Source organism: Ascaphus truei, chromosome 4 (assembly GCF_040206685.1).
Source record: "Ascaphus truei isolate aAscTru1 chromosome 4, aAscTru1.hap1, whole genome shotgun sequence".
Classification (NCBI taxonomy): Eukaryota; Metazoa; Chordata; class Amphibia; order Anura; family Ascaphidae; genus Ascaphus; species Ascaphus truei.
This window is the reverse complement of record NC_134486.1, coordinates 74,810,417-74,836,657: the sequence shown is the minus strand read 5'-3', so window position 1 is coordinate 74,836,657 and position 26,241 is coordinate 74,810,417. Positions and strand designations below refer to the sequence as shown.

The following is a 26,241-nucleotide window of genomic DNA, read 5'->3' as shown; positions in this document are numbered from 1 at the left end:
GACTGCTTCAGGGCTGCCATAGGACTCTTCTAGCCTCTCCCACACTAGGTCAAGACCTACTTGGGGTTGATGCGCGTTTGCCGTCCGAAGTCTCTGCGCTTAATCCCTGGATACGTTCCCCAGGAACTTGACTAACAGGTTGAGCTCTTCCCTTGCTGAGAAGTCCAAGCTGTCGATTGCGTCTTTGAACGTGAACTTCCACGTCCGGTAGTTCTCAGGGCGGTCGTCGAAGCTGATGAGTCCTGCGTGCACCAAATCGCGCCGGATCATGTACTTGGCTATGTCTGTCAGACCTGAGACATCGGCGCGTTTGTCCCGTTCCGAGGTGGTTGCTGGGACGGTCTGTGCGGTCGCCTCTTCCTTGGCGTGGACGCGTGATGGCTGCTGGCCAGTGTGAGGGGCTGTTTTCTCCCGCGTGGGTGTACCTGGATTGCGAGCCTGTTGTGGTGCATCCGTGTGCGCGCTGGCGTGTGGATCACTCTTGTGGCTGTGGCTGTCCCAGGCAGCATGTGCCATTGCAGGAACGGCATCTTCTCCTCGTGGGCCTAGCATGTCTTCGGTATCTGTGGAGTCGCTCCATCCGTGTTGAGATGGTGCGCTGGTGTTTACACTGAAGAGGCTCCTTACGTAGTCTTCAGTGCGTCGGGCTGGATCCTCTGAGGCAAACCGTCCGTACGGTTGCTCCCCGCCATCCTGTTGCGCGGCTGCTTCTAGGACTTCGGCTTGGGCTATAGCGGCAGCAGCTTCTCTTTCTTGATTTAGGGCCTCTAGGCTAACGTCCACCTCTGTCTTTTTCCGTGCAGCGGTGGCAGTGGCTGCAGCGGCGGTCTGCTCCTCCTCTTCTATGCGGGCCCTTTCTAGTTTCATGGCTGCCTCTTTCTGAGCGTATGCGGCCCTGGCACGTGCGGCCTCTGCGGTGGCTCGCGCCTTGGTGGCGTTTGTGCTTGCGCTAGACACGTGAGATTGTGCTGATCTCGCTGACCTTGATGAGTGCCTGGATGTGCTCGAGCGCTGCGATGCGGTCTCCAGGAGGAGCTCTTTTCTCTCGCTTTGGGCGTCTGCGATGGCGGTTCGCACGCGGCTATCACGTGTCGAGTCAGTATTGTGCTGTAAGTCCCTTTCATGCAGGCTTTCACCGGTATTAGCCCTGGCCAGGTAAGTGACGTATGCCTCTGACAGCCCTTGGTAGCATAAGTGGTCTATCTTTAATTGAGTTATTGCCTGCTCAAGCTGTTGTACGGAATTGCCAGCGGCGGCGACATTGCGTATCCCAAGTTTGGTAGTGTTCCAGGCCAACTCTAATTTAGCGCGGTGCGCTTCAATGTCAGTCTCGTATTTTTCGCGGGCCTTTTGTGTCAGTGTGACGGTCCGTTTGGGCCTTGCGCCTGCCTGCGCCTGTTGCAGTTGCGTGGCGGTCTCTGTGTCTGAGTGATCGCTCTCCTGCGTGATGTCTGGTGAGGCTCTGAGTTCTGCCATGCTGTAGGTGTGTGTAGGCCTTTTGCCAGTGCGTGTGGCGTGCGGTCTTTTTACCTTGTCAGCGATGGGCGTCTGTCTCAGATGGTGCCGAGCGGTGTCCTGCAGCGTGCAGCGTTGGGGTAGCTGTACTTACAGGTGTCCGTTGGCTCCTCACTGTGGGGCTGAGCAGCGGGTGGACTCAGACAGAGAAAAGGGCAGTTAGGTATTGTAAGAGAAGCACTGTTTGTTGCAAGGCTGCTGTGCAGTTTGAGCTACAGGTTGTCTGTGAAAGCTGCAGACTGTGTGCAGTTGCAGAGGCTGCTCTGTGTACTATTAGCAAAGTAAGGCTGCTCACTGTCTTTGCATAAAGCTGTGGTAGTTTGCTGTGTAGAGGCTTGTGGCTCTGTGTAGCAACGTGCTTGTGCAATGTGGTGAGAGACTGCTGTTTATTTGCTATGTAAGCTGCTTGCTTGTATCTTTAGCATAAAGGCTGTGGGTAGCAGCTCCTCTGTGTGTATTTCCCAAGGCACACGGTCCTCTTTTTACTGTTCTGTTTAAACTGCTGCTTGTTTTGCAGAAAGCTGTAGCAGTTTGCTGTATAGCTGTGTAGAGCTGCACTTTTGTAGCATGAAGGCTGTGAGTGATAGCTTCTGCGTAGACCTCTAATACACGGTCTCTCTCTTACTTTCCTGGAACCAGGGTCACGAATGATGTATGAATGATTCCAGTAAGCTCAACTCATGTCCTCCCTCTTCCAAAGCATGACAAGTCCTTAATGTCTTTCTTAATTTTATTGCAGGAGTAGAAAACACAGGAACTTGTAGGTGTAGTGTAGGCAGAGAGTGCTTCTATGAGGTTAGACTATGGTAAGAGAGAAAGGCCTTACCAGGGGTGGATGCAGACAGGTCTGTACTCACTGTGATCTAGAGTGGAAAAGGAAGTGAGGGGCAGGGGTCACACTAAAGGTTGAGTGAGACTATACTAACTGTCAGCAAAAGACAGGGGAGAACATGGGAAAGTCCATAACTGGGAGGACTGGAGAAGCTGCAGTAGCAGTTCACTGATTACGTGCTCAGAGGCAATAAATGCAACATTGTTGCATGTACACAGGCACAGTATGTGTGTGCAAGCTCCATGCAGCTGAGAATAAGATCTGACAGGCAGAAACTGCAAAGGAGAGAGGGGGGTGAGTCAGAAATGTAGTTCGTGTTCCATGACAAAACTCAAACTTGTCCTATATCATCAATTGTTAGTCCAATTAAAAAAAGGTATCACCTAATACTGAAGTACTCATTTATTCTGTACTATCGCAACTGGACTAACACGGCTAATTCCGTGTGTGTGTGTGTGTGTGTACAGTTGTATTTTTAATTCATATCATTGGAATTTCAACAACTGTGTGCTGTCTCATTATTGGATCTGGAAATTCTCTCTCATAGAAATCGTACTTGCTGTAAAGGCATTGTGCTGGAAATAACATATAAAGTAGGAGCGCAGAGAGGACAAGATGTTAGGCAAACAATCCACTTTTAAGAGCACACATTACATACATAGACTTACAATCAAGTGCCCCTGCATGTGCGTTGGGGACCTCACACCGATCCAACGCTGCCACTGCACAGACCTCCTTCCTAGTACACTACGGATCACCGCCGGAAACAGGAAGCGAACCCAGTAAGTGACTGGAGGCTAGGCGGGCAGTCTCGCGAGAGTGCCGAGCTTAGCTAAGGCTGAGCACTCAATGCTTGAGCCCTACAGAACCGTCTAGGTTAGAGGTGCTCCCAACGACCTGGACGGTTCTGTAGGGCTCACGCATTGAGTGCTCAGCCTTAGCTAAGCTCGGCACTCTCGCGAGACTGCCCGCCTAGCCTCCAGTCACTTACTGGGTTCGCTTCCTGTTTCCGGCGGTGATCCGTAGTGTACTAGGAAGGAGGTCTGTGCAGTGGCAGCGTCGGATCGGTGTGAGGTCCCCAACGCACATGCAGGAGCACTTGATTGTAAGTCTATGTAAGTAATGTGTGCTATTAAAAGTGGATTGTTTGCTAACATCTTGTCCTCTCTGCGCTCCTACTTTATATGTTTTTTGGATGGTAATTGCCCGGCTGATCACCGGAGATTGGAGGAGCAGCGGGAGGAAGAAGCCAACCAGAGGAGAACAGACGAGCACAGCCTTATATTTGTGGAATTGTGCTGGAAATAGTTTTGTAAAAGGTAAGTGGCTTAACCTTAAGAGATCACATAGAAATGTAATTACAAACTTTTCATTTGCTCTGAAATTCTGCACTTTTCCTTGCTAACATTAGGAAACACGCACATGTGCTAAAAATTAGTTATTTTAAAAGGGATTATGTGGGACTGGAATAAAATGCACAAATACCCGTACAATAATTTTTGTTCAAAATGAATCACCATACTAAACACTATGAAAATATACATATAGACAAAAACAACCTTATATATGGGTTATTAGCATGATATATACATTTACAATTGGTGTGTACACGTTCTGCTGGATGGGTTTATTTCTCCCATTACATGGATAGGTGTGATTTATTCTTAAAATCTTGTAGCAATAATTACAGTGATGGGTCTTAACGAAAGCCCCTCTGCTCTACATGAGGAAGATATACTGCTACAGTTTAAGAGGGTTAAAAAACTAGACAAAGACAAATATAATTTTTTTTTAACAGAATGGGTTTTTTCCTTTGTTTTATGTAATGAAGGTCAAAATAAGACATAGCAGTTAAAGGGAAATTGATGATCTTTCTTATCACTGTATTGCACGGACTATCTCCGCCCTTCATTTCTCCTAAAACCCCTTCCCAAAATGCTCACTGGTGCAAGTGAAGTTAATCTTGATGCAGTAACGCAGAGTCAAAATGAAGGAATTGGCACCTGTTTTAGAGCATTGCTCCAGAATGGGTGGGGGAGAGGGGATGTAGGTCATATATCAAGTGTAATGGTGCGGTCACAAACTATACCAATCACAAGCAGTTTCCCCAAGCATCTTGAGACAATTAAGGATCAGTGCAAAACCAATACATTTAATTTCCAATCAAATCCAAGGGAAAGGACATTTTGAAAAAGTTCAGTAGAGAAGCACTGAAATAGTTTTGTTTTTGTACTTATTTTATACACGTAACAAAATATTTAGTGCATAATCGGAACCTCAGATTGGGGATATTTTAGATTCTTCATCTAATCTGTTTAGGATAAGACGGTTTGCATATAATTTACTCTATAAACAAACCAAATGACCTCATAACTTTCAGCAAACTATAACAAAGCAGGTTTATTCATTTGCCAAATTACGGTTTTAGTTCCAAGAATTTATTAACTTGTGAACAGGTCCTATGTTGCAAAGTAAGCGATATTATACATCTAATACAAGCCGCCATAACGCAGGTCTGCAAGGGAAACACGCTGAAGTGACGGGTCTCTTGCATTAGTAGGACAAGGCCAGCAGCGAAACCTTATGGAAGGGGACTTATTGCTGACCTTCAAAGTACCTGTTTGCTGCCCTGTAAATCTGTGGCTCAGGAAACTAAATTGTATGCTGTTGAAAATACTTGTAACAAACTGGGTGGGACATTCCCTTTGATAAAGCTGCCGACCTGCTCCAGTAGGCTCCATGATTCAATATACGGTGCAGATTCACTAAGTGGCGACACAGGGTATTTAATGTTGGCAGTTAATGATGAAGCGTGGTGTGATATCCCGAATCACGGCTCAGTGAATCTGCCCCTATGTATTAAAAAAAAAAATACAAAATTGATAACTATAGAACATTTCACCGAATGAGCGACTGAATTTAACACATATCCTACCATATGTGACTAAGAGTAGGGAGTTGCAGAGTGTTGAACAAACCTTTCCCAGCATCGCCTAATGGCACCCGGGATAAATTTTGCCATGGGAAATTGGGATGGGGAAGAATTGCATGGGCAGAGAAATTAGATCACTATAGACAACTTTTTACCATAAATTAAACTCATATGCTTTATTTTAGTTATATTTATTATATTGTTGTAACATAAGTGAAGTTAACACAACAACACTAAAGAGTGCAAACCTTTTTTAGGTGGGAGGGGAAAAGGTACTATACAGATGGCTGGTGCATTGTTTATAGGGTTCATTTACTGACTTTTTTGTTGTTGAAGCCTGTAGCATGTTAGAAATGCATTTCCTAATCATCTGGAATGTATTTTGAGACAAATGTGTATTTGCTTTTTACCAGGTGTTCTGCAATCACCTCGGAACCAGCCACATTATCAGGTCATTTTTGTTTAGGCGTGTGTGTGAGATATAGGGAGTGTGTACAGTATATATAACAAAATCAAAGAATTCTGTAGCAATCACTGGTAGATATAAATCAGGTTTAATGCATCAGGCAAGCATAAGGGGTCAGTACAAGAATGGGGGAGCGATGTTTCGGACCTACCGGTCCTTTATCTAGCTCCTAACTCGGTGTACAGCACACTGGGTATACATAGTGAGTGAAACAGTCAGTCAGTCAATCAAAAATGGTGCCAAAACATGATACGCCCACCCAGCTATGGTGGCTCAAAGTGGTCAACCTTAGAGAACCATCACGAATGCGCATCCATGTTTACGTAAGGAGTTAAAGCAGAAGTTAGCCAGCCCGTGGTACAAGGGGGACAGTTCCAACCGATTTAATCATATGTGCGCAATGAATGGTGCTCGTAGATAGTGCAGGGAACTCATACATGGTGATGTCCATGCAGGTGCAGTGTGTCATAAGCCCAACATGCGCATTTGACCAGCATTAAACCCTAATGTGACCGTGACCCGCGGCGTCATTTGACGCTGTGTTGCCATGGCGACACGTCACACTGCCATCTGAATCCCGGTAAGTTGGGACAGCCGTCTGAATCACAGTAAGTTGAGAGTTGCAGAGGCCTCACGCGAACCCCCGGCATGTAATTTAAATGCCTTGGGGAAGAGCGCAGGGCCTCTGCAACTACCCGCGCCCCGCCAGAGAAATATCCCGCCCTTAGTTTGCGCACCCCTGCTCTAGGGCATGCAGAAATATGCATCTCATTCACAGCATCTAGGCTAATGACTGCAATGCTAGCAGACTACCATAAATGTTATGCTTCAATGCATTTCACACACCAAAATGTAGGTCAGTAGCTGGCGACAGCAAAGCTTGATCCTCACAAGCAAAGTTTATCTGGACATGCCTAAGTCAGCCAGACACATAAGAACATTTTTGGTCATTGTAGAATATTTAGCCCCCCCACCCCCATCCCAGACAGAGTGGCAATTTAATATCAGCAACTCATGTATCCATCCCTGCACATATCCTTACTGCTGGAATAAAGTCTGCTGGATTTGGACTTCATACTTCTATACATATAACATATATTATTATTTACGTGTTATTGTGGGTTGATGGTGATCACTGCTTTGATTTGGGGTTTATTGAGGGGGGGGGGGAGGCGGTGGGATGGCGGTGGTGGGAGAGGGTGCCCTGCCTGTGTTCAGCATCCCATGCTGTGTAGGGAACTGCTGACCTTTGTGTAGAGCAGCAGCTGCTGCTTAATGCATTGGCCAGTGGTTTCCAACTTTTTCTTGGTTGGGGGAACCCCAGAATTCGATTTCGAAATTCTGGGGAACACGAACCCTCGCCCCTTCGGTCTCTCTCCCCCGCGCACACACACTCTCCCCTTTATATACACACAAACACACGCACGCATAGCAGTGTGTCAAATCCCCTGCTTAAATGGAGGCAAAATGCATAAGACCAAACTGATGCCCCTGCCCTTCAAGCTTGACTGGAACTTACTGCTCCAGGTAAGAATTCACTGACAAATTATATTAAACAGGAAATATGCTATCCCATTGGGAAAGGCGTGTTCAAGAGACTTTTCTTCAGTTATTTGTAAGTTTATTGTCACTGCTGCTATATTCGCTACTAAAGCACAAAATTACAAAAGATGCACAAGGCTGCGGCCATGCTAGCGCTGACCGCGCAGTGCTTGCCGAGGTTACCTCTAGCAATAGAAATTCTGACGTCCCCGCTCACGCGGCATGTGCGCACATATGCTCTCCTAAGCTTGGTGCTTGGGGAGACACCTCAGTTTGATTTCTGAGTGCAGAGCAGGGTCACATGACCCTGCTCTGTCCAATGGGGAGAGAGAGGGCGTGTTTTAATGTGCTGGCACTTTCAGCTCCGTGGATCAAACACAACATGGAATTTAGCGGAGAGAGGTAGAAGGGGGGGAGGGAAGAGAGGTAGAAGGGGGGGGGGGAGGAAAGAGGTGAAGGGGACACACGTTACAGGACAGCAGAGCGCTCATGCTTGGAGAGCTGGTGACGTCACTGCGCTCAGTGGCAGCCTAAGGCTGGGGTCCTAGTCATCACTGTAGCACGCGCGCCAGGCAGGGGGGGGCGGCGTGTGCACAGCGCTTCACCGCGATCTTGGGAGAGATAGCAATGGGAGGGCGTGTGGCGGGGTGTGGCCATAACCTCACGCGGCTAGTTTGCCCTCATTGACTGAACGGCCGGCGGGGGCGTGGCCACGCCTCCGTCACTAGTTCCAAATACAAAAAAAATTGTATTTCAGAAAACTCGTCGTAGACTGCGGCTGCCAAATGCACACCGAGGCAGGTACTGGGCCCGGTCTGATTGGGGGGCGGTGCTTATGCACGTGAGTTGTAGAACGCACTGGGACTGCAGCCTAAGAGAGCATGAACTGCGAAATTGCACTCAAGATAAGTTTTATATTAAATCATATGAACCTAATTTATTAGTTAATTAAAATAAATGTGCAGCGAAAAAAAGCGGTGAAAGCACGGATGTTGTGAGGGAGAAGGCGCCGCAGGCGCGCCTTCAGCTCCTGCATGCGTTGCATCAGAATCACGGATAGGCGAGGAGGGGGTAGGAGGCATGGACAATCAGGGGGTTGGGTTTTCGAACTTTAGGCGCGCAGCAGCTTCAAATTGCAGGGAAATAAGCTTAAAGAAGCCCATGTTGATTAGGTGGCCATGACGGCTCTCCTGCGGCCAAAATGCACACGCCCGTGGCGAGCGCAATTGTCGAGAAATATATTCCTTAGCAGGTCTTAAAATTAGGTAAATACAACCTCAGATGAACAACACCACATGACATATTACATCGGGTCATGATTTATTTAACAAAAATAAAGCCAAAATGGAGAAGCCATGTGTGAAAAACTAAGTATACCTTATGATTCAATAGCTTGTAGAACCACCTTTAGCAGCAATAACTTGAAGTAATTGTTTTCTGTATGACTTTATCAGTCTCTCGCATCGTTGTGGAGGAATTTTGGCCCACTCTTCTTTACAACGTTGCTACAGTTCATTGAGGTTTGTGGGCACTTGTTTATGCACAGCTCTCTTAAGGTCTAGCCACAGCATTTCAATCGGGTTGAGGTCTGGACATGGACTGGGCCATTGCAACACCTTGATTGTTTTCTTTTTCAGCCATTCTGTTGTAGATTTGCTGGTGTGCTTGGGATCATTGTCCTGTTGCATGACCCAATTTTGTCCAAGCTTTAGTTGTCGGACAGATGGTCTCACATTTGACTCTAGAATACTTTGGTATACAGAGGAGTTCATGGTCGACTCAATGACTGCAAGGTTCCCAGGTCCAGTGGCTGCAAAAACAAGCCCAAATCATCACCCCTCCACCACCGTGCTTGACAGCTGGTATGAGGTGTTTGTGCTGATATGCTGTGTTTGGTTTTCGCCAAACGTGGCGCTGTGCATTATGGCCAAACATCTCCACTTTGGTCTCGTCTGTCCAAAGGACATTGTTCCAGAAGTCTTGTGGTTTCTTCAGATGCAACTTTGCAAACCTAAGCCGTGCTGCCATGTTCTTTCTAGAGAGAAGAGGCTTTCTCCTGGCGACCCTTCCAAACAAAACATACTTGTTCAGTCTTTTTTCTAATTGTACTGTCATGAACTTTAACATTTAACATGCTAACTGAGGCCTGTAGAGTCCGAGATGTATAGTAACTCTTGGGTATTTTGCAATTTCTCTGAGCATTGCACGGTCTGACCTTGGGGTGAATTTGCTGGGACGTCCACTCCTGGGAAGATTGGCAACTATCTTGAATGTTTTCCACTTTTGAATAATCTCACTGTAGAATGGTGGGCTTTTAATTGTTTGGAAATGGCCTTATAACCCTTCCCAGATTAATGGGCAGCAACAATTGCTTCTCTAAGATCATTGCTGATGTTTTTCCTCCTTGGCATTGTGTTAACACATAGCTGAATGCTCCAGACCAGCAAACTGCTAAAACTTCGGCTTTTATAAAGGAGGTCACACTTGCTGATGATCAATTAATCAAGGGCATTTGATTAGCAGCACCTGTCTGCTACTTAGCATCTTATTTCCTATGGAAGCAGTAAGGGTGTACTTAGTTTTTCACACACAGCTTCTCCATTTTGGCTTTATTTTTGTTAAATAAATCATGATACGGTGTAATATGTCATGTGTTGTTGTTCATCTGAGGTTGTATTTACCTCATTTTAAGACCTGCTAAGGAACAGATGATTGAATTCTATGGTTTTACATATCAGGACATAATAACAAAGAGGGTGTATTTTCTTTTTCACATAACTGTACATACATACACTGATGATACCCATCAAGGTTGAAACATGTATGTGAGTGGGTTTACTGGCTTTGCATCTCATCCCAGCCTCTGTTTAAAAGCTGTGTTTAAAGCAGCATGCATTGGCTTAAGGATTGCTCGTGTAATATGAGTTTGAGACAAAAGGTGGCACTGTGTGCTCATTTGCATGTCATTTCCCAGAATCCCTTGCTGCAGTGGAAGTGCTGTGTGATAATGGTGAAAGACAGGGTTGCAGACCTGTCTAAGACATGCAAATGAACATACAGTAATATTTACAGTTGCTACATATACATATATATTTTCAAAGTTGGAAAAAGTATGCACATTTGTATTTACATTTAAAGTAAACTGGTATTTATTTCAGGACTGTTATGGGGCGGTGTGGAATTGTGCTTTATAACGTTTCATTTCATCAGCACTCGCGAGTATTGGCAGTTCCCATCAAAATTTCCAGTATATCAATATGTTTTCCTAATTTTGCATAATGATTTTACATACCTGGACAGTTTGGCATGTCACAGGTCCTGGACTCAGTTGCTGTGCAGGCATATCCACAAGACCTAGTGCGTTTCTGGTTGCCACTTCCACAGGTGACGCTACATATGGACCAGGGACTCCAGTCTCCCTCTCCGTCAATATAATCTATGCACAAAGTTATAAACATTTTAGTGATGCTCAGATGATATAAAGTTAATGTCCTGTATCATATTTTAGCCGCTCTTTCTCCTGAGGTAACAATAGTATCTGCGAATAAATCTATTTTCCTGTACAATGTCAATTTACATACGTATTTGTGTTTCCTAATATTTGCGGTATTGTGAATTTTTGAAGACTCTCTAAAACTCAGCCCTAATCACTACATCATGTCAATTCAAATTGCTGCAGCATTCTTAAAGCTTCTCAGAAACGCCTATGACCCTAAAGTCCTACTTTTATTTAGTTTTTGTTGTGAATCCAAGTTTATTTCATTTGCAATGGCTTTATCACCAGGATGGTCTTGATCTATTGAAGATAGTACTGCTCTTGTTGGGTTTAGCTTAGTAACCGCTTCCACTGACGCACTCGAGTAGGAATTGTAATCGTGTAGCTCTGGAATTCCCTTTATACACCATTTTACATTTAACATATAGCAGATTTAAAGAAAAAGTAAGACTTCAACCATATGAATAACTTCAAACATGGGATTGACCAGTGTCCATCTCCTTGCCGATCTTACTTCACATGCCACAGATCTTACATTCAGTTGGAGATTGTGAACTTACCATACTCTGGCTGTTCTTTTAAATCAAATGTCCGGTGACTAGGCACTTGTCTATTCCATCCACGAAGAGGGTTTAAGAAGTTGCTGTCCTCTGTGGTACTACCGTATTTGTAATCTTGGTCACCATAATTTATCCGGGGCAAAGTGGATGACCTCTGCCACCAGTTTCTCCAGTCAGGTGATGGAACTGGCCAGCTGGGCTTGTTCTCCTTTTGCATTTCATTCTCTGGTTCAATGTCCGGCCCATCAACAACCTCAATCGTAACCTGAGAAAATCGCAAGAAAAACTCAAATGTGAGGCATACTGTATTTCAAATGTGCATTGAAAGCTCTACTAGTAGCTGTTTAGCTCTTCCTTTGGTTTATCTTTGTCTATATATTTAGGAATGCACAATGGAATTCAGATGTAGCAAAGGTTCCCCCGATCTGGACAAATTAACGCGGGGGGGGGGGGGCGGTTTGGAGGGAGCCCAATCTGGAAGCATGGCCCACCTTCCTCCTCTTCCTCCCCCCACAGCGTGATCATGGCAGACTGTCCCCAGCGGTTTGCTTTTTTGCCCTCGGCACAGGGAACAGCAAATCGTGCTACATCTGTAGATGTCAGAATTGGTGCAGAGGAAATAAACAGACAATTTGCAGATAAAAGAACTAAAAAATGCAAGAGGCAGGAGCACTGAAGCAGACTTTCTTTTACCAGGGCATCTGCCAACAGTAGACTGCCCGATTGTTACTACGGTTTACAGTCTGCAGATGAGATGTCCAAATATTGACTTAGACTTTAGCCTCTTTAGCAGGGAGGGTACATGGAATTTTGAAAAAAGGTCTTTAATTTTCCACCCGTGTGTGCACCCATTCCAAAAGATTGTAAAAAAAAAAAATATATATATATATATATATATATCTTAGTGAAGACCGTTATTTAACATGATTCTTAGTGTTTCACTCAGATGCAGAATTCATACATTCCATTGTAATATGTGCACAGTATTTTCAGGATGGTACCAAGGAAGTGAGCATAGGAAGAGTGGTAAAAGGCACATGAGGTGTGAGTGGCTAAAATAATTATTGTTTAACCCTGTTTGTATTTTAACATTTACTGAGCATGTGAAATATTCCATACAATCATGGTTCTTTATTTAAACTACCCTTCTCAAAAAGTGGCTAATGTAGATGGGGGGGGGGGGGGGGGGGGGGCAGGGGGTTACATATATTATTTTTACTATTTATCTACAATATTTTGGAAATCTCATTAAACACCTTACAGTAAGTCATACTTGACCTCAAATGTTAGAACAGATGCTCTAGTTTGTTATTTTAAGAGATCCTAAAAAGAGAAGTATATTGTCCATCAAGCCAAAATTACTAGCCAACAACTAATGGAACCTCAAATAACTGGAATTTTTTTATTTTTAAAGTTTACAACTTTAGGAAGTATCTTTTTTAATAGGCTTGGTGTCCTTTTTGGAATCTATGGCCGGTTATATAGTTAGTGCGTGCGGCAGTTTTAGTTGGCTGAGGTTAGTCAGCCATTCAATAATGGTGCCGCACGCACGGCAGGTAGCGTTGAACCTGCCGACAGGGTGGAAGATGAGAAAGAGAGAGAAATCGCGCCACTACCGCCGCTGAAAATGTAGGTATATGTGTGTGTATATGTACAATGTTATTAAAAAAAATTATTAAAGGATTCATTTATTTGAAAACTCATTTAAACACACACGCACACGTGCGGCACGTGCACGGGTCTTTGCACAGGCACGTGCACACGGCCGCACCCAGTATATAACAGCCCTTGCGCACTTCTACCTGCTCACCTTCCGGCTTGCGCCCCCCTACTCCTCGGCTCCAGCGCAAATTACGTTGTGGGGTCATGTGATGTCATGTTGCCACGGCAACACACGGTCATGTGACCCCGCTGCATTTTACTTCGGTTACCATGGCGACGCATCACTCAGACGCTCTCTGTTCAGTGGGATATCTCCTTCTGATCCTCCCACCCACTGTCCTGTCAGAGAGCCAGGAAAAGGCATAGGGAAGACCCCTGCCAGATAGAAATGTCGGAAACTTCAAACGGAAGAAAAAAAATTGTTGCGCTTGATAGAATCAAATCTTGAGTCCAGCAAACCCAAGTGGCTAGAGACCTGGAAGTGAACGAGTCTACAGTTTGTGGATGGAAAAAGGAGGAGAAACTTTGCGATGCAGCTAAGTCTATAGAAATAGAAAATGGACTGAAACTGAAAAGTTTGCTGCAACCTCAAGATAGCCAGTTGGATAATGCTGTGTATCAGTAGTTTGTCCAAGAAAGAACCGACGGCTGTCTGGACACCATCTGCAAACGCAAGCCAAAAAGTTTCACAGCGAACTTCACGGAAATGCATCAACATCATTCACGGCTAGTAGTGGATGGCTAAAATTGCTTTAAAAGCCGACATGGAATAACCAAAACCACTATATCAGGAGAGATACGTTCAGCTGACTATGAAGCTGCAGGCTCGTACTCTGCCCAGCTTCAGAAGATAATTGAAGATTGTGGCTATACCGCAGGACCCATGTATAACTGCGATGGGACTGAAATGTGTTACAAAATATTACCGAATACCACTCTGGCTTGTAAGAATGATGATCAGCGAAAACAAGGCTTTAAACAATTGAAAGAGAGTGACCGTACTTTTGTGTGTTAACCAAACAGGAAATTACAAACTGACGCCACTTTGTATAGGCAAGTTTAAATCACCACGGTGCTGCCACCATGTGAATATGGCCTCTATGCCTTTTTCCTACGACTTTAGTAAAAATGCATGGATGACTTCCAGCATTTTCAAAAACTGGTTTCATCAGCAGTTCGTACCCGAGTTACATAACACTTAAGGCAATAAAGGTCGGATACCAAAGCTCTGTTGTTAGATAACTGCCCTGCCCATCCGTCTGCCGATAGCCTAATAAGCAGAGATGGAAAATACGAGTCAGCTACTTGCCCAAAAACAACACATCAAAAATACAGCCTCTTGATCAAGGCATTATATCAATGTTCAAGATGAGCTTCCGAAAGACGCTGATACAGCGAATAATCATGGATGAGGATTCCATTACTGCATTTTTAAAGAAGCTAAACCTGAAAGAAGTTTTTTTACATTGGTGGTGAAGCATGGGAAGCAATCACAAAAATGTGCATTTCTAAATGTTGGAGAAACGTTACTGGTGCAAGTCTGGTCCCGGCTAACTCCCAGGTAGCCAGTGACAGTGATGCAGAGAATGACTTTGAGGGCTTTACAGAGGAAGGCGTAGCTGCCACCACCAATCAATTCTTTGAGAGATATATTAATTAAGGCCTCACAGAAAATGACATGGCCAATGCAGAAAGAGTACTGGGACCTTTCATTGATAGGTAAAGTGGGGCCACGATAGAATCTTGGGTAGATGGAGACAACAGCTGTCCTACCTATGAGCATATGATGGACTGAAATAATTGAAAATGTTACTAGCGAAAATCATGATTTGGTTGCAACCGAAGACAATGAGGATGAGGAACCAGAGCCGCCACCTAGGTTAGCAAACTGGACTTAAATTTCTAGAAACAGAAAAGGTAGATTCCATTTCAGTTTTACATTTAAAATGCTTGATTAAAATCGTTAAAAAGAAGCAAAGAGATGCACTGAAACAGTCAATCCTCGATATATTTTTTTTTTAAATGAAGCACTTTAAAGTTCACTCTTGTTCGTTTGTAGTTGAATGAACACAGAGTTAATGTTAAAACATGAATGTAAAGCAGTTATGACTACAGCACTGTATCTACAGTATGTGTTTGGACGAAAATTATGTTTATCGTTAAGTATTTATGAATACTTTACAACACGATTATTGTGTCTTAAATACTTCACTATGCAATGCATCAATAAAAGTTTGAAAATACAATTGTACATTATTTCTATATATGCAGAATGATGTAGAAGGGGTATACTCAGGGTTGCCACCTTCTACTGAAGGACAACCCGGAGAATTTTTTTTTTTTTTTAACTGCCCCGCTTACCTTCAGCGGCGTCCTCCCAGCATCTTCCCTCTGCAACTCTTCTCAATATGGATGCGCGGCGTCACACGGCACCGTGTTGCCATAACAACGGGACGTGACATCGTTGTCATGGCAACGGGCGCCACGTGAGCGGTTACGTCACCTTGTGTTCCCGTTGGCATGGCAACACAGCACCATTTGACGCCTCACGGCCATATTGCGTAGAGTTGCAGGGGAAGATGCCGGAGCATGCCGTCTGCCCGCACAGGGTTGCCGCCACCCGGAGGTTTACCAGGTAAGCCTGTAGCCCGGAAATACGAGGCCAAAACAAGTAGTCTCCGGAGTGGTGGCAACCCTGGGTATAATGTTAGTATCTCACTTCATGAACATGTCTTAAAAAACAGGATATTGTCATCTCTAGCTTGGTAACCTTCAGACTCCAATAGGCTCCATTTTTGCTCCCAGACACTTCATATTTCAAACGTTTTTATCTCCTCAACAGGGCAATAGATTTATACAAATAAATGTACTCCTCCTGCATACTTCTCGGTAGGCCCAATCACCCACCCTGGGGCAACTACCCCCTTCACCCACCCCCTCTACCACCAATAAACCAGGTACCCTGGCTTAACCCTTTCATTTTGCAGAAAAATGGGAGTCTCACACCCCCTAGTGGCGCTTCTCAATAGTGACCACAGTCATAATACATTGAAACTGCTTGCTGAACAGCCGTCCATGTGTATAAAACACTGATGAATACAGTGGTACAGCAGTCCCCCCAATAGCCTCCAACGTGAGGTAAATCTTGTATGGGACAGGGACTACGATATAAATGGTACTCACTGTTGTGATAGCAGGACTTATAGCTGATCCGGTGTGCTCCTGCTGATTGAGTCGGAAGAAGTTCAGGATAGAGAAAGCGGTGCAACTCCCACGCAGATAAAAATCACAAACCAGGGTAAGTACACACTAGTGAAGCTTTAATGACACCCCATAGCCCCCAAAACCCACTCTGCGCCGAGTTGCTATTGGTTTAACGCAGGGTTTGATCGGTATTTTAAGTCGTTTTTCCTTCTACTGTTTATGTTCTCTTTGACAAAGCACGGTGTACGTGCGAAACGCGTCAGAGTGGGTTTTGGGGGCTGTGGGGTGTCTTTAAAGCTTCACTAGAGTGTACTTACCCTGGTCTGTGATTTTTATCTGCGTGGGAGTTGCACCGCTTTCTCTATCCTGAACTTAACCCTTTCATTGCCTTAGCGTCTTGCCGCTAAGGCAATGAAGCTGCTTTTATTTTATTTAAATGACAGTATTGAAGCAGGGGATCTCTGGAGCTGAAGCTCATAAAATTAAGCTGCGGGGTGCCGGTATATATCCCTGCATTGTTTAAATGTCCCAGTCACGTGGGCTGTGACGCGGGAGAATTTAAACGTGGCGGAGATACTGGCACCCCATACCAGGGCCTGTAACTTGGGAAGCAGGGGGTCCCCGGGGCTGAAATTAATGTGGTTCAGCTTCGGAGACTCCCAGTTCCAATACTGTGTTATTAAAATAAAATAAAAGTTGCACGATTGCCTGTTAGAGGCGTGCAGGGAGAGTGACCGATTGTTTCACTCTTTTTGTGCGTCTCTTACAGACTGATGCAGCCCGGTAGGATTCACATAGCGTGAGTCCCATTCAGAAGCAGGACCCGCGCTGTGTTAATCCCGATGGACCATTACCACCTGCTATGCACTGCGCCGCAGACGGTCAGCGCTTTGCACACTTTGTACCAGCACATGCTCTACAACAGCTGATAACTACAGATGCAGTCACTTGTATCTATCAGATCTTCTTACACGCCTCTTTTCTAATGTAAACAAATCTAATGTAGCTAGTTTCTCCTTGTTAGGCTGTGCTTCTAGTACTGGCTACAACGACATCGCGCAGCTCCGTAGCAAGTACATGCAGACGGCGCTGCAGAGCGACAGAGTGGTTGCGATCGCCGATAGTCAAAGCATTTTTACCTTTTCAGCGATCGCCGCGTGACGTCAGTGGTACAGCCAATGAGGGTGAACCGCTGACGGTCATGCCCCCAGTCGCCCTCGTCTCTTGCACCATAGTGCAGGAATCGCTATTACAACCGCGACGGCTGATGTCACGTGGTCGTGTCACCTGCACTATAAGCGTAGCCTTAGTCAGGTTTTCCATCCCCTATTTTAAATTTGCTGACTTCTGCACTTTGTCTAGTTTCATAATGTATTTTTTTTATGGAGTGGTGCCCAAAACTGTACTCGTATTCAAGGCGTGATATTACTAATAATTTATACACAGTGGCATCATTTTGCTTTCTTCCCTTTCATTCATACCATGTTTAATGGAAGAAAAGATCTTATTTAACTTTTCAGCTACTGCCCGACATTGGGCACTATTGCTAAGCCTGCCATCTACAAGCACTCCTAAATCCTTCGCCATCAAGGATTGACCCAATTGTTCCCCATTTAATTTTTAATTTTAAGTGGCTTGTTTATTCTTGTTTTCCAAATGCATAACCTTACATTTATCTGTATTAAACATCTGCCATTTACCTGCCCATGTTTCTAGTCTATCCAAGTCCTTCTGGAGAGAAATTACATCCTGCTCTGATTTTACTACCTTACACAATTTAGTGTCATCAGCAAAGATAGAGATTTTGCGCTCTATGCCAACCTGAAAGCCATTATTAAACAAGTTATAAAGCAGTGGTCCCAATACCGAACCTTTGCGGTACACTATTTACAACTTTAGCCCAATCTAAAAAGGTTCCATTTAGGACAAGTCTGTTGTCCATTCTAAAACCAGTCTTCAATCCAGGTGAAAATAGTTTTACCTTTATTTTGTACACTAATCTCGTGTGGCACCGTATCAAAAGCCTTTGCAAAAATAAAATAAAAAATCAACTGCATTACCCTGGTATACATTCCTACTTACCTCTTCAAAAGAAACTAATACGTTTAGTTTGGCACACCCTATCCTTCATAAATCCATGCTGACAATTACTAATAATTTTGTTATCCATTAGGTATTCCTGAATATTATCCCGTATTATACTTTCATGTAGCTTCCCCCACTATTGATGTCAGGCTTACAGGTCTGTAATTCCCTGGTTGTGATCTAGCTCCATTTTTAAAGATAGGCACCACCTGTGATTTACGCCAATCTTGTGGTACTGAGCCTGTGGAAATGGAGTCCTTGAATATCAAATATAATGTTGCAATAGACGCCTCTTTGGCACATAGAGGCAAATAATGTAAATAATACCCTTTTCCTCATCTCCAATAATTTGCCTGCCCAAGTTCAACTGTAAAACGTCTTTGTATTAGTTTCTGTTCTCTCTCCTACACCAACCTGAACACCAGGTGAGTATTGAGTAGCCCCTGTGGTATTTGTGCCACAGTTTGGGAAAACATTTATTTTTAGGGATTTAAAGATGCACTTATTACACATTTTATTTTATATTCTCTTTACTCACCCTTCCCCGAATAAATAGTGGTAATTTTTAGTAGCCTCAGGAAACAATCTTACCCACACATTGACAGTAAAATTTCACCAAAATTGAAACCGTTGAGATTTATGGCAGCTGCATATCGCCATATCAAGGGCAGTAAATGTTACTTATGGAAGAATATTGAAGCAGTAAGAGTTTGTTTTTCACTTTTACTATACATGTAAATTCTGTTGTATTTAGACCTTTTGTCTATGGATTGTACATTAAGATGGCTGTTCATTTGAAAACTTGTCATGTAATAGCTAGACGCTTCTACTGTAGTGCCGACGGTTATTCTAACACAAACCTGTGGCAATCGTCAAAAAGACCCAGGTACATGCTGGGTCTTGTTTAAGGCAAGTTTAAGGCATTTCTGCATTGACTAATGGCCCATCAGATTAACAGCGGGGGTCCCTGGCAGTCCCATTCAAACTGAATGGGACTGCCAGGGACCCCTGCTGTGTTAATCCGATGGGTCATTAGTCAATGCAGAAATGCCTTAAACTTGCCTTAAACTAGCCAGGTTACACCCAGCACATACCCAGAATGTAACCGGGCTAGTTTAAGGCAAGCTTTAGAATACTCGTCTCGTCTGTAGTAATGATCATAAATAATGGTTAGATAAAATACCATTTGGACAATTTCATTGTTCCTACAAGGACGTCCAACGGACTGAACAGCTGCAGGATGTTATTGCCTGCTGTCACGATTCCTCAACCAAGGAGATAGCCATGACAACAACCCACACACACTTGGCTCAGACCCTGGATGGACATTCATTCCAGCTGTACGCTGACCTACGGCCAGTGATGGAGGCACTGAGAAGGTGCAGCATCAAGTAGATGTGGGGGGTATCCCTTTCGCCTGCTGGTCACAAAAGAAGGAATGACAAGAGCGGCTAAAACCCTGGAGATCTGCTGAACAGCCTTGGGCTAACCGGAGGCCTCACCAAGCCACGCGGATGAGCAGAGTCAACGGGGTGCGGCCAGGGCCGGAACACCTTGCCGGGGATTCCCACAAATCTCCCAAAAAAGTCACAATTGGATGGTTCACCATGGTCAGCAGGCCTGTCGGGAGCCACCATGACACAGGGCACAAATATACAACGATCATGCTTTGTCTGGGGCATTAGTGTCCTCATGATTGTTAGGGGTAGTGGTCGTGAGTTTGCTCCACCCTTCGGGGAATAGCGTTCCCGCTTCCTTGCTCTCGCACCCCCAATCCTCACAGCACCTACGGGCAACCCGTGGCTGGTTCTGAGGCCTCGTTGGTTCCCCACGCAGTGGTAAGGCCTTGCTGGCAATCATGGCTCCCATATCACAACAAATTAGTAGCTTCAGTGGGACCAGCATCACCAACATCCCGCAATGGGGAATTAGCCCCACAGGTTGTGCACAAAGCACAAAAGCTTGTTGTGCTGTGCTGGGGGGCCAGCTTCCATATAGCAAGTTGGCAAAGTGCTCACATTCGAGGCGGTATTTTACATGAGTTTCTGTCACTCTGTCATGCACCTATTTCTGGGATATGACCGAGTATGTGTTCAGTTCACTGCCCAAGTTAGACGTTAATGTTTTTTTCTCTTGCTAAACTTATTATGCAGTTCTTTCTCAATGTTACTCAGGTCGTTCTAATTATCATTCAGTTAATTCCCGCTGTGCTATTAATGTAAACCTAAATATATATTTCTATCTTTCGCCTTACCCATAGGTCCTCTGACACATTCTCAAACAAATAGGCAGGGAGCACCACACTATATCTGTTCACTCACGCACGGGGGTGCCTTCAATGTAGCCATGGACCCCATCCTAGTCAGAACAAAGTTGAGAATTAAACAGGGACAAAAGATCCAGGAACACTACTCACTCCAGAGGAAAAAGCCCTCACTAAAAGAACTAATGACCTCCATGCTGCCAAAGACAGAGGTCATTAGACTCTGCTTATATTACTCGACCTCTCTGCAGTATTTGATACAGGGGACCACCCTCTTCACACTTTTGGTATTCATAACAAAGCTCTACCCTGGATCTCCTCCTACCACTCCAATCATACTTTCAGTATCTCTTTTGCCAACACTTCCACCTCTATCAATGTCTCTGTGGGGGTACCCCATGGCTCTGTCCTGGGACATCCTTTTCTTTTCACACACGCTCTAGGTGACCTAATCACATCTCGTGTTCAAATAACACCTCTATGTTGATGACACAAATCAAAGTTTCTAAATGTCTCTCCGCAGACTTAAACTTAAGATGTAAAAAACGGAGCTCCTCATATTTCCTCCCAAACCTGGCCCTTCCACATTACTGTTGGAAGTACTATCATTCATCCAGTAGCACAAGCACGCTGCCTAGGGGTCACACTATACTCCTCTCTCACATTCAAAAGGTAGCTAAAACCTGTCGTTTTTTCCTCCGCAATATTACACAGATAAGCCTTTTCCTGTTGCTCGACTGCTAAAACTCTGAAACAGGCCCTCATTCTGTCCCGTCTCAATTACTGTAACCTACTGCTGTCTGGCCTTCCTGCCTCTCGCCTATCTCCCCTACAATCTATCCTAAACGCTGCTGCCAGAATCACTCTACTCTTTCCTAACTCTGTCTCAGCATCTCCCCTGCTGAAATCACTCTCCTGGCTTCCTATCAAATCCCGTATCACACACTCAATTCTCCTCCTCACTTTTAAAGCTTTACACTCTTCTGCGCCTCCTTACATCTCAGCCCTAATTCCTCACTATACACCATCTCGACTCTTGCGTTCTGCTCAAGGATGTCTTTCTCTCTACCCCTTTTGTATCTAAAGTCCTCTCCTGCCTTAAATCCTTCTCGCTGACTGCCCCACACCTCTGGAATGCCCTTCCCCTCAATATCCGACTAGCATCCTCTCTATCCACCTTTAAGAACTACCTTAAAACACACCTGCTTAATGAAGCATATGAGTAGCTCTGTGGCTGATACTTTACACCTCATACATAAACCTTGGCCCCCTGCAGACGCACTTACCAGAACTGTCTCTGTACGTTCTTCCTACCTAACAATTAGATTGTAAGCTCTTCGGAGCAGTGAGACTCCTTTTCCTAAATGTTACTTTTCTGTCTGAAGAACTTATTCCCATTGTTTTATTTGTATTATTTGCTATTTATATGATTGTCACGTGTATTACTGCTGTGAAGCGCTATGTACATTAATGGTGATATATAAATAACGACATACATACAACACAGTGACAAATGCAAGCAGGCCAGATTGACACGGAGAAGTGAACACCCCCAGAAGCGCGACTACACTTTTTTTGCAGTTCACAGCTCCTATTCACGCATAGACTACCTATTTGTGGACAGAGAACATCAGCTCACAAGCAGAGGCACAGATCTTCCCAATAACGTGGTCAGACCAGAGTACGAGGAGAACACTAGACTTATAAATATACTACCACAAGGCAGGTCTCCCTCATGGAGGGTAAACTGCACGTTATGTGTCCCTGAGGTGCTTTCGCATACATCAGAAGAGATCAACGCAACTCTAAGAGGTACTGCAGACCAACCTATGGGAGGCACGCGAGGCAGTTTTGAGTGGGACACTAATAAGTGTAGCTAGCCACAGGAAAAAGACCAGGCTACAGAAATGATCCTAGGGCGTCTGCAGGAGGGGGCAAGGGGAGGCGCTTGCCCCTCCCCCCCCCACCCCTGTATCACTCGCAGTCCCGGACTGTTTTTGGCATTTATGGCACCGTACAGTACGTTAACGGCGCTATAAACGCCAAAAACAGACTCCGGGAGGACCGGAGGTGAGTGGGTCCCCCTGGCGCTACGACAGGCAGCTAGTGGTAGGCTAGCCTACGGTGCTATGCAGGAGGAAGCGCAGCGCACTGTCATTGGTAGCACTCGGGAGTGAGGCGGCTCTCATTGGTATCACTACCTACCAATGAGAGCCGCCTCACTCCCAAGTCGGACCAATCTGTGCCGCGGCCGGGCCCGCTATTGCGCAGCGGCGCCGGTGCCAACAAGTCCACTCATCATTGGTAGCTGAGCGCTACCAAAGAGAGCCGCCGCCGTCCCTTGCTGACCCAGTCCTGAGTCGGACCAATCATGGTCCGACTCTGACCTCCACACTCATCATGCGGCCTCCCGCCCATCATGCTCCCGCCTCCTCTGACTCGTCGTCAATTTGCGCTGGCTCACAGTTCAGAGAGACTGCTGAAGAGTGAAGACGCAGGCAGCAGCACTCTGCGCAATAGGCCCTGGCACTCTGCAGAGTAGACTGCAATTAGTTCAGAAATCTGAATCCAATATTCCACAGACCACAGTAGTTTTGCTGCCTCAGGGGGCAGGAGGTAGCATTTGGAATTGGCAACAATTTGAAAATTAGGGTACAAAGACAACACAACGTTTCGCTGGGTGCCAGTGCCACCACATGCATCATGGTGGCTATTTATTAAGCGGAGTTGAATAGAGTGTGAGAAAGATTCTGAGAGAATGGAGAATATTATGGAAAAAGCAAGACAGGGGCAGGGTGAGAGTGAGAGAGCAGCGAGAGAGAGTAAAAGTAAAATAGATACAGCAAAAGAGAGACAAAGGAGCATGATGCTACTATGGATGGAAAAAGAAAGATGGGGAGAGAGGGAGCACATGATAGAAAAAACCCTGCGCTGTGTCTTGTGTGTTGTTGAAAAAACAAGGAGAAGCAGACAGTGAAAAACGAGGGAAAGCAAGCAAGCACTCAGAAAAACAGGGGAGTGGAAGATGTGGGATTATATCTGGTGAATTGATGTGGATGCCACCCAATGCTAAGGCAAGTGCTGTGGGGTTATAACTGGTGCTGTGTGGCAAGTGTTTTGGGTGCAATCTAAGTGCTGTGGCAAGTGAAATCTGGCACTACAATATATATATATATATATATATATATATATATATATATATATATATATATATATATATATATATATATATATATATATATATATATAGTTTGTGTGTGTACAGTCATACTAATAAGTGCTCCAACATAGCTCGTAGGTCGCAGCACGCCCCATTCCGCAGCGGAACGGGATGGACGCAATGATGAAGCATGCCACCAAGGGGAAACCCTATTGGGTGAGGGATATATAAAGAAAACATTCTGTTTTCCTTGCTTTTTTGAAAAAGTTGGTTTTGCAGTACTGAAGGGTCTTTTTTTGATTAGAAGTATATATAGCCACCCACCCACACTTTTCCTTTTTCAAGTTTCTATTACTGCATACAGGGCTGTATTCAATAAATAGTGCTTTGTAGGTGAGTTATTTGAAGTTCACAAATCTCATCTTACCAATATAACTATGCATTATGCAAGGAAAGCTTGGATCTCCTAGCAGGAGAACTTTAAAGGGATGTTTCAACTTCCTGCAGCTCATCTACAACCCACAGTTTATTCAATACCGCCAGCCCAGTGATGAGCAGAGTATTTAATGATCCCCATTTCTTTTTCTTGTGCCCCACCTGGCACACATCATGTCGGAGGATCCTGCGCAGAGAAGCAGCCTTAAAAAGTAGTAGTACGGCTGGAATTTCTGCACTTAAGCGCCAGAGTGACATGGCAAGTTCTCCAGGCACCCACCAGATCCTGCAACTCTGAGTAGCTGCTCTTTTTTGATGTCATAACTACACTTTCACAATTGCTTAATTTACCTTCAAGCTTTCTCAAATTTTCTTGAAAATTCACCATTTGCCCACTCTTTTTTATGCTGCTTGGGCTCGCTCGCCACAGTGAACTCACCACCACTTTTACGCCGGGCACTGGCCATTAAAATTGTGTATTGGGTATCACGGTGTGCCCAGATTCATGGACAGCGCTCCTTAAACCCACGCACACACTTCCCCACTGGACATGTAAGTTAATAAAGCCCAGTAACAGCCGCACAATGCTATATAGCAAAAACAGTTAAGATGCCCCAAGTCCTGCTAAAGTCAAAAATAAAATCTGGCATGCAATGTCCATGGAGAAGCTCAAAAGCTTCTTAACAGATAACTGCCCAAGCTCTAATATGTGACCACTGGGTTAGATTCTTCCAAGACCCGCAGAGATAGACATTGCTTTAGTATAAAGTAGCCCAAAAGCTTAATCAACTAGGACAATGGCTTCCAAACTTTCTTTGGTGACGGAACCCTATGTGAAATTATGAGCAACTCCAACCCTCTCTAATAACATGTTTGAGAGCAGATGCACTGTAAATCCTTCTGTATTTGGTACAATTTTTCAAATGACCTGAAAATTGTAGGGAACCCCTTAGGGATGCCAGGGGAACCCAAGGGTTCCTCGGAACCCCTGTTGAAAAACCCTGAACTAGGACCTTTAGCGAGAACAGATCTGTCGACAAAGAAAGGTGACCCGGCTGAGGACACTTTTCCTCTCCAGACAGCACTGCCAATAGCGAGAACCCACCACCACTCACTCATACTCCCTCAACAAATTCTGACAATCAAGATACAATTACCAGCAGATGTTTTATTCCCATGCTTACCCTACCCAATTCCCCTCCAACTGTAACACAATGAAAACCAGATATGCACACCTGGGCAACTAAGGTGACCTGGGCAACTAAGGTGACAAGGTATAATGTGTGTCGGTATGCAACAGTGTATCCTTATGCTTACCCCCTCATGCCGAGCTTCCACTGCAGGACATTTGGGTTAACATTTGCATGGCTACCAGCTCCGTATCCACCTTCCTATGTGTTTATTTTGTACTTAACGTGGCAACATTTGCCACGCTCCCCTCCCCCCCCCTTAATGTATTTACTCAGTAAAGCTACCATTGTTAGAAATTATTGTACTGAAAACCCAATGTGTATGCGTTTGGTGGATCCCCACCACCCTTTTTCATTCCACGCCCTGTTTTCTTCTGTACCCCATTCCCGTGTAATTTTTCAATATTTTTTTTTTTTTTTTTTTAAACACCACCAATCGATCTAGACAGTTTGATTGGAAAAAAAAAAAAATAATCAGTAAACTTTATTCATTACCAGGTACAACCAGTCTTTTTTTTTTTTTTTTTTTATCTCAAGTTCTAATGCAAAGGGGAAGATTCTGGCTGGTGACCCTATTCTAAAAGAACACACGATTTAAATTCAAATGTAGTATACCGTAAAGCTAAGTGTTACAACATTTTTATTTGGCAACAAGTAACCTGAAATCTATTAAGCTGCTTCGTATTCGCATCTATCATGTGACCACATTTCTGACAATGTTAAATGCGGTAGAAGCAGATATTTAATGTGTCAGTCTACTCAGAAGAATGAATTCACTTTACATCATAATGGTAAAGTTTCAATTGAGAAGGTTCCATCAATTGTAGTTTACATGCGGTTGTGACCTTGAATTTGTTGGGCGGACAATACGACCACTCAACATTAGATTCCTTAAACAT

At 44.6% G+C, this 26,241-nt stretch overlaps 1 protein-coding gene across 1 annotated transcript in view; it reads right to left on the bottom strand.

Annotated features, from left to right (window-relative positions):
* Positions 1-26,241, bottom strand: part of ISM1 (isthmin 1) — an 87,552-nt gene that overhangs the window by 16,790 nt on the left and 44,521 nt on the right. The window contains exons 4-5 of the mRNA XM_075596052.1: positions 11,344-11,608; positions 10,580-10,723 (exon numbers count right to left, since the gene is read on the bottom strand). Coding sequence (XP_075452167.1) covers positions 10,580-10,723; positions 11,344-11,608 — 409 coding nt within the window. The remainder of the gene's footprint in view (positions 1-10,579; positions 10,724-11,343; positions 11,609-26,241) is intronic.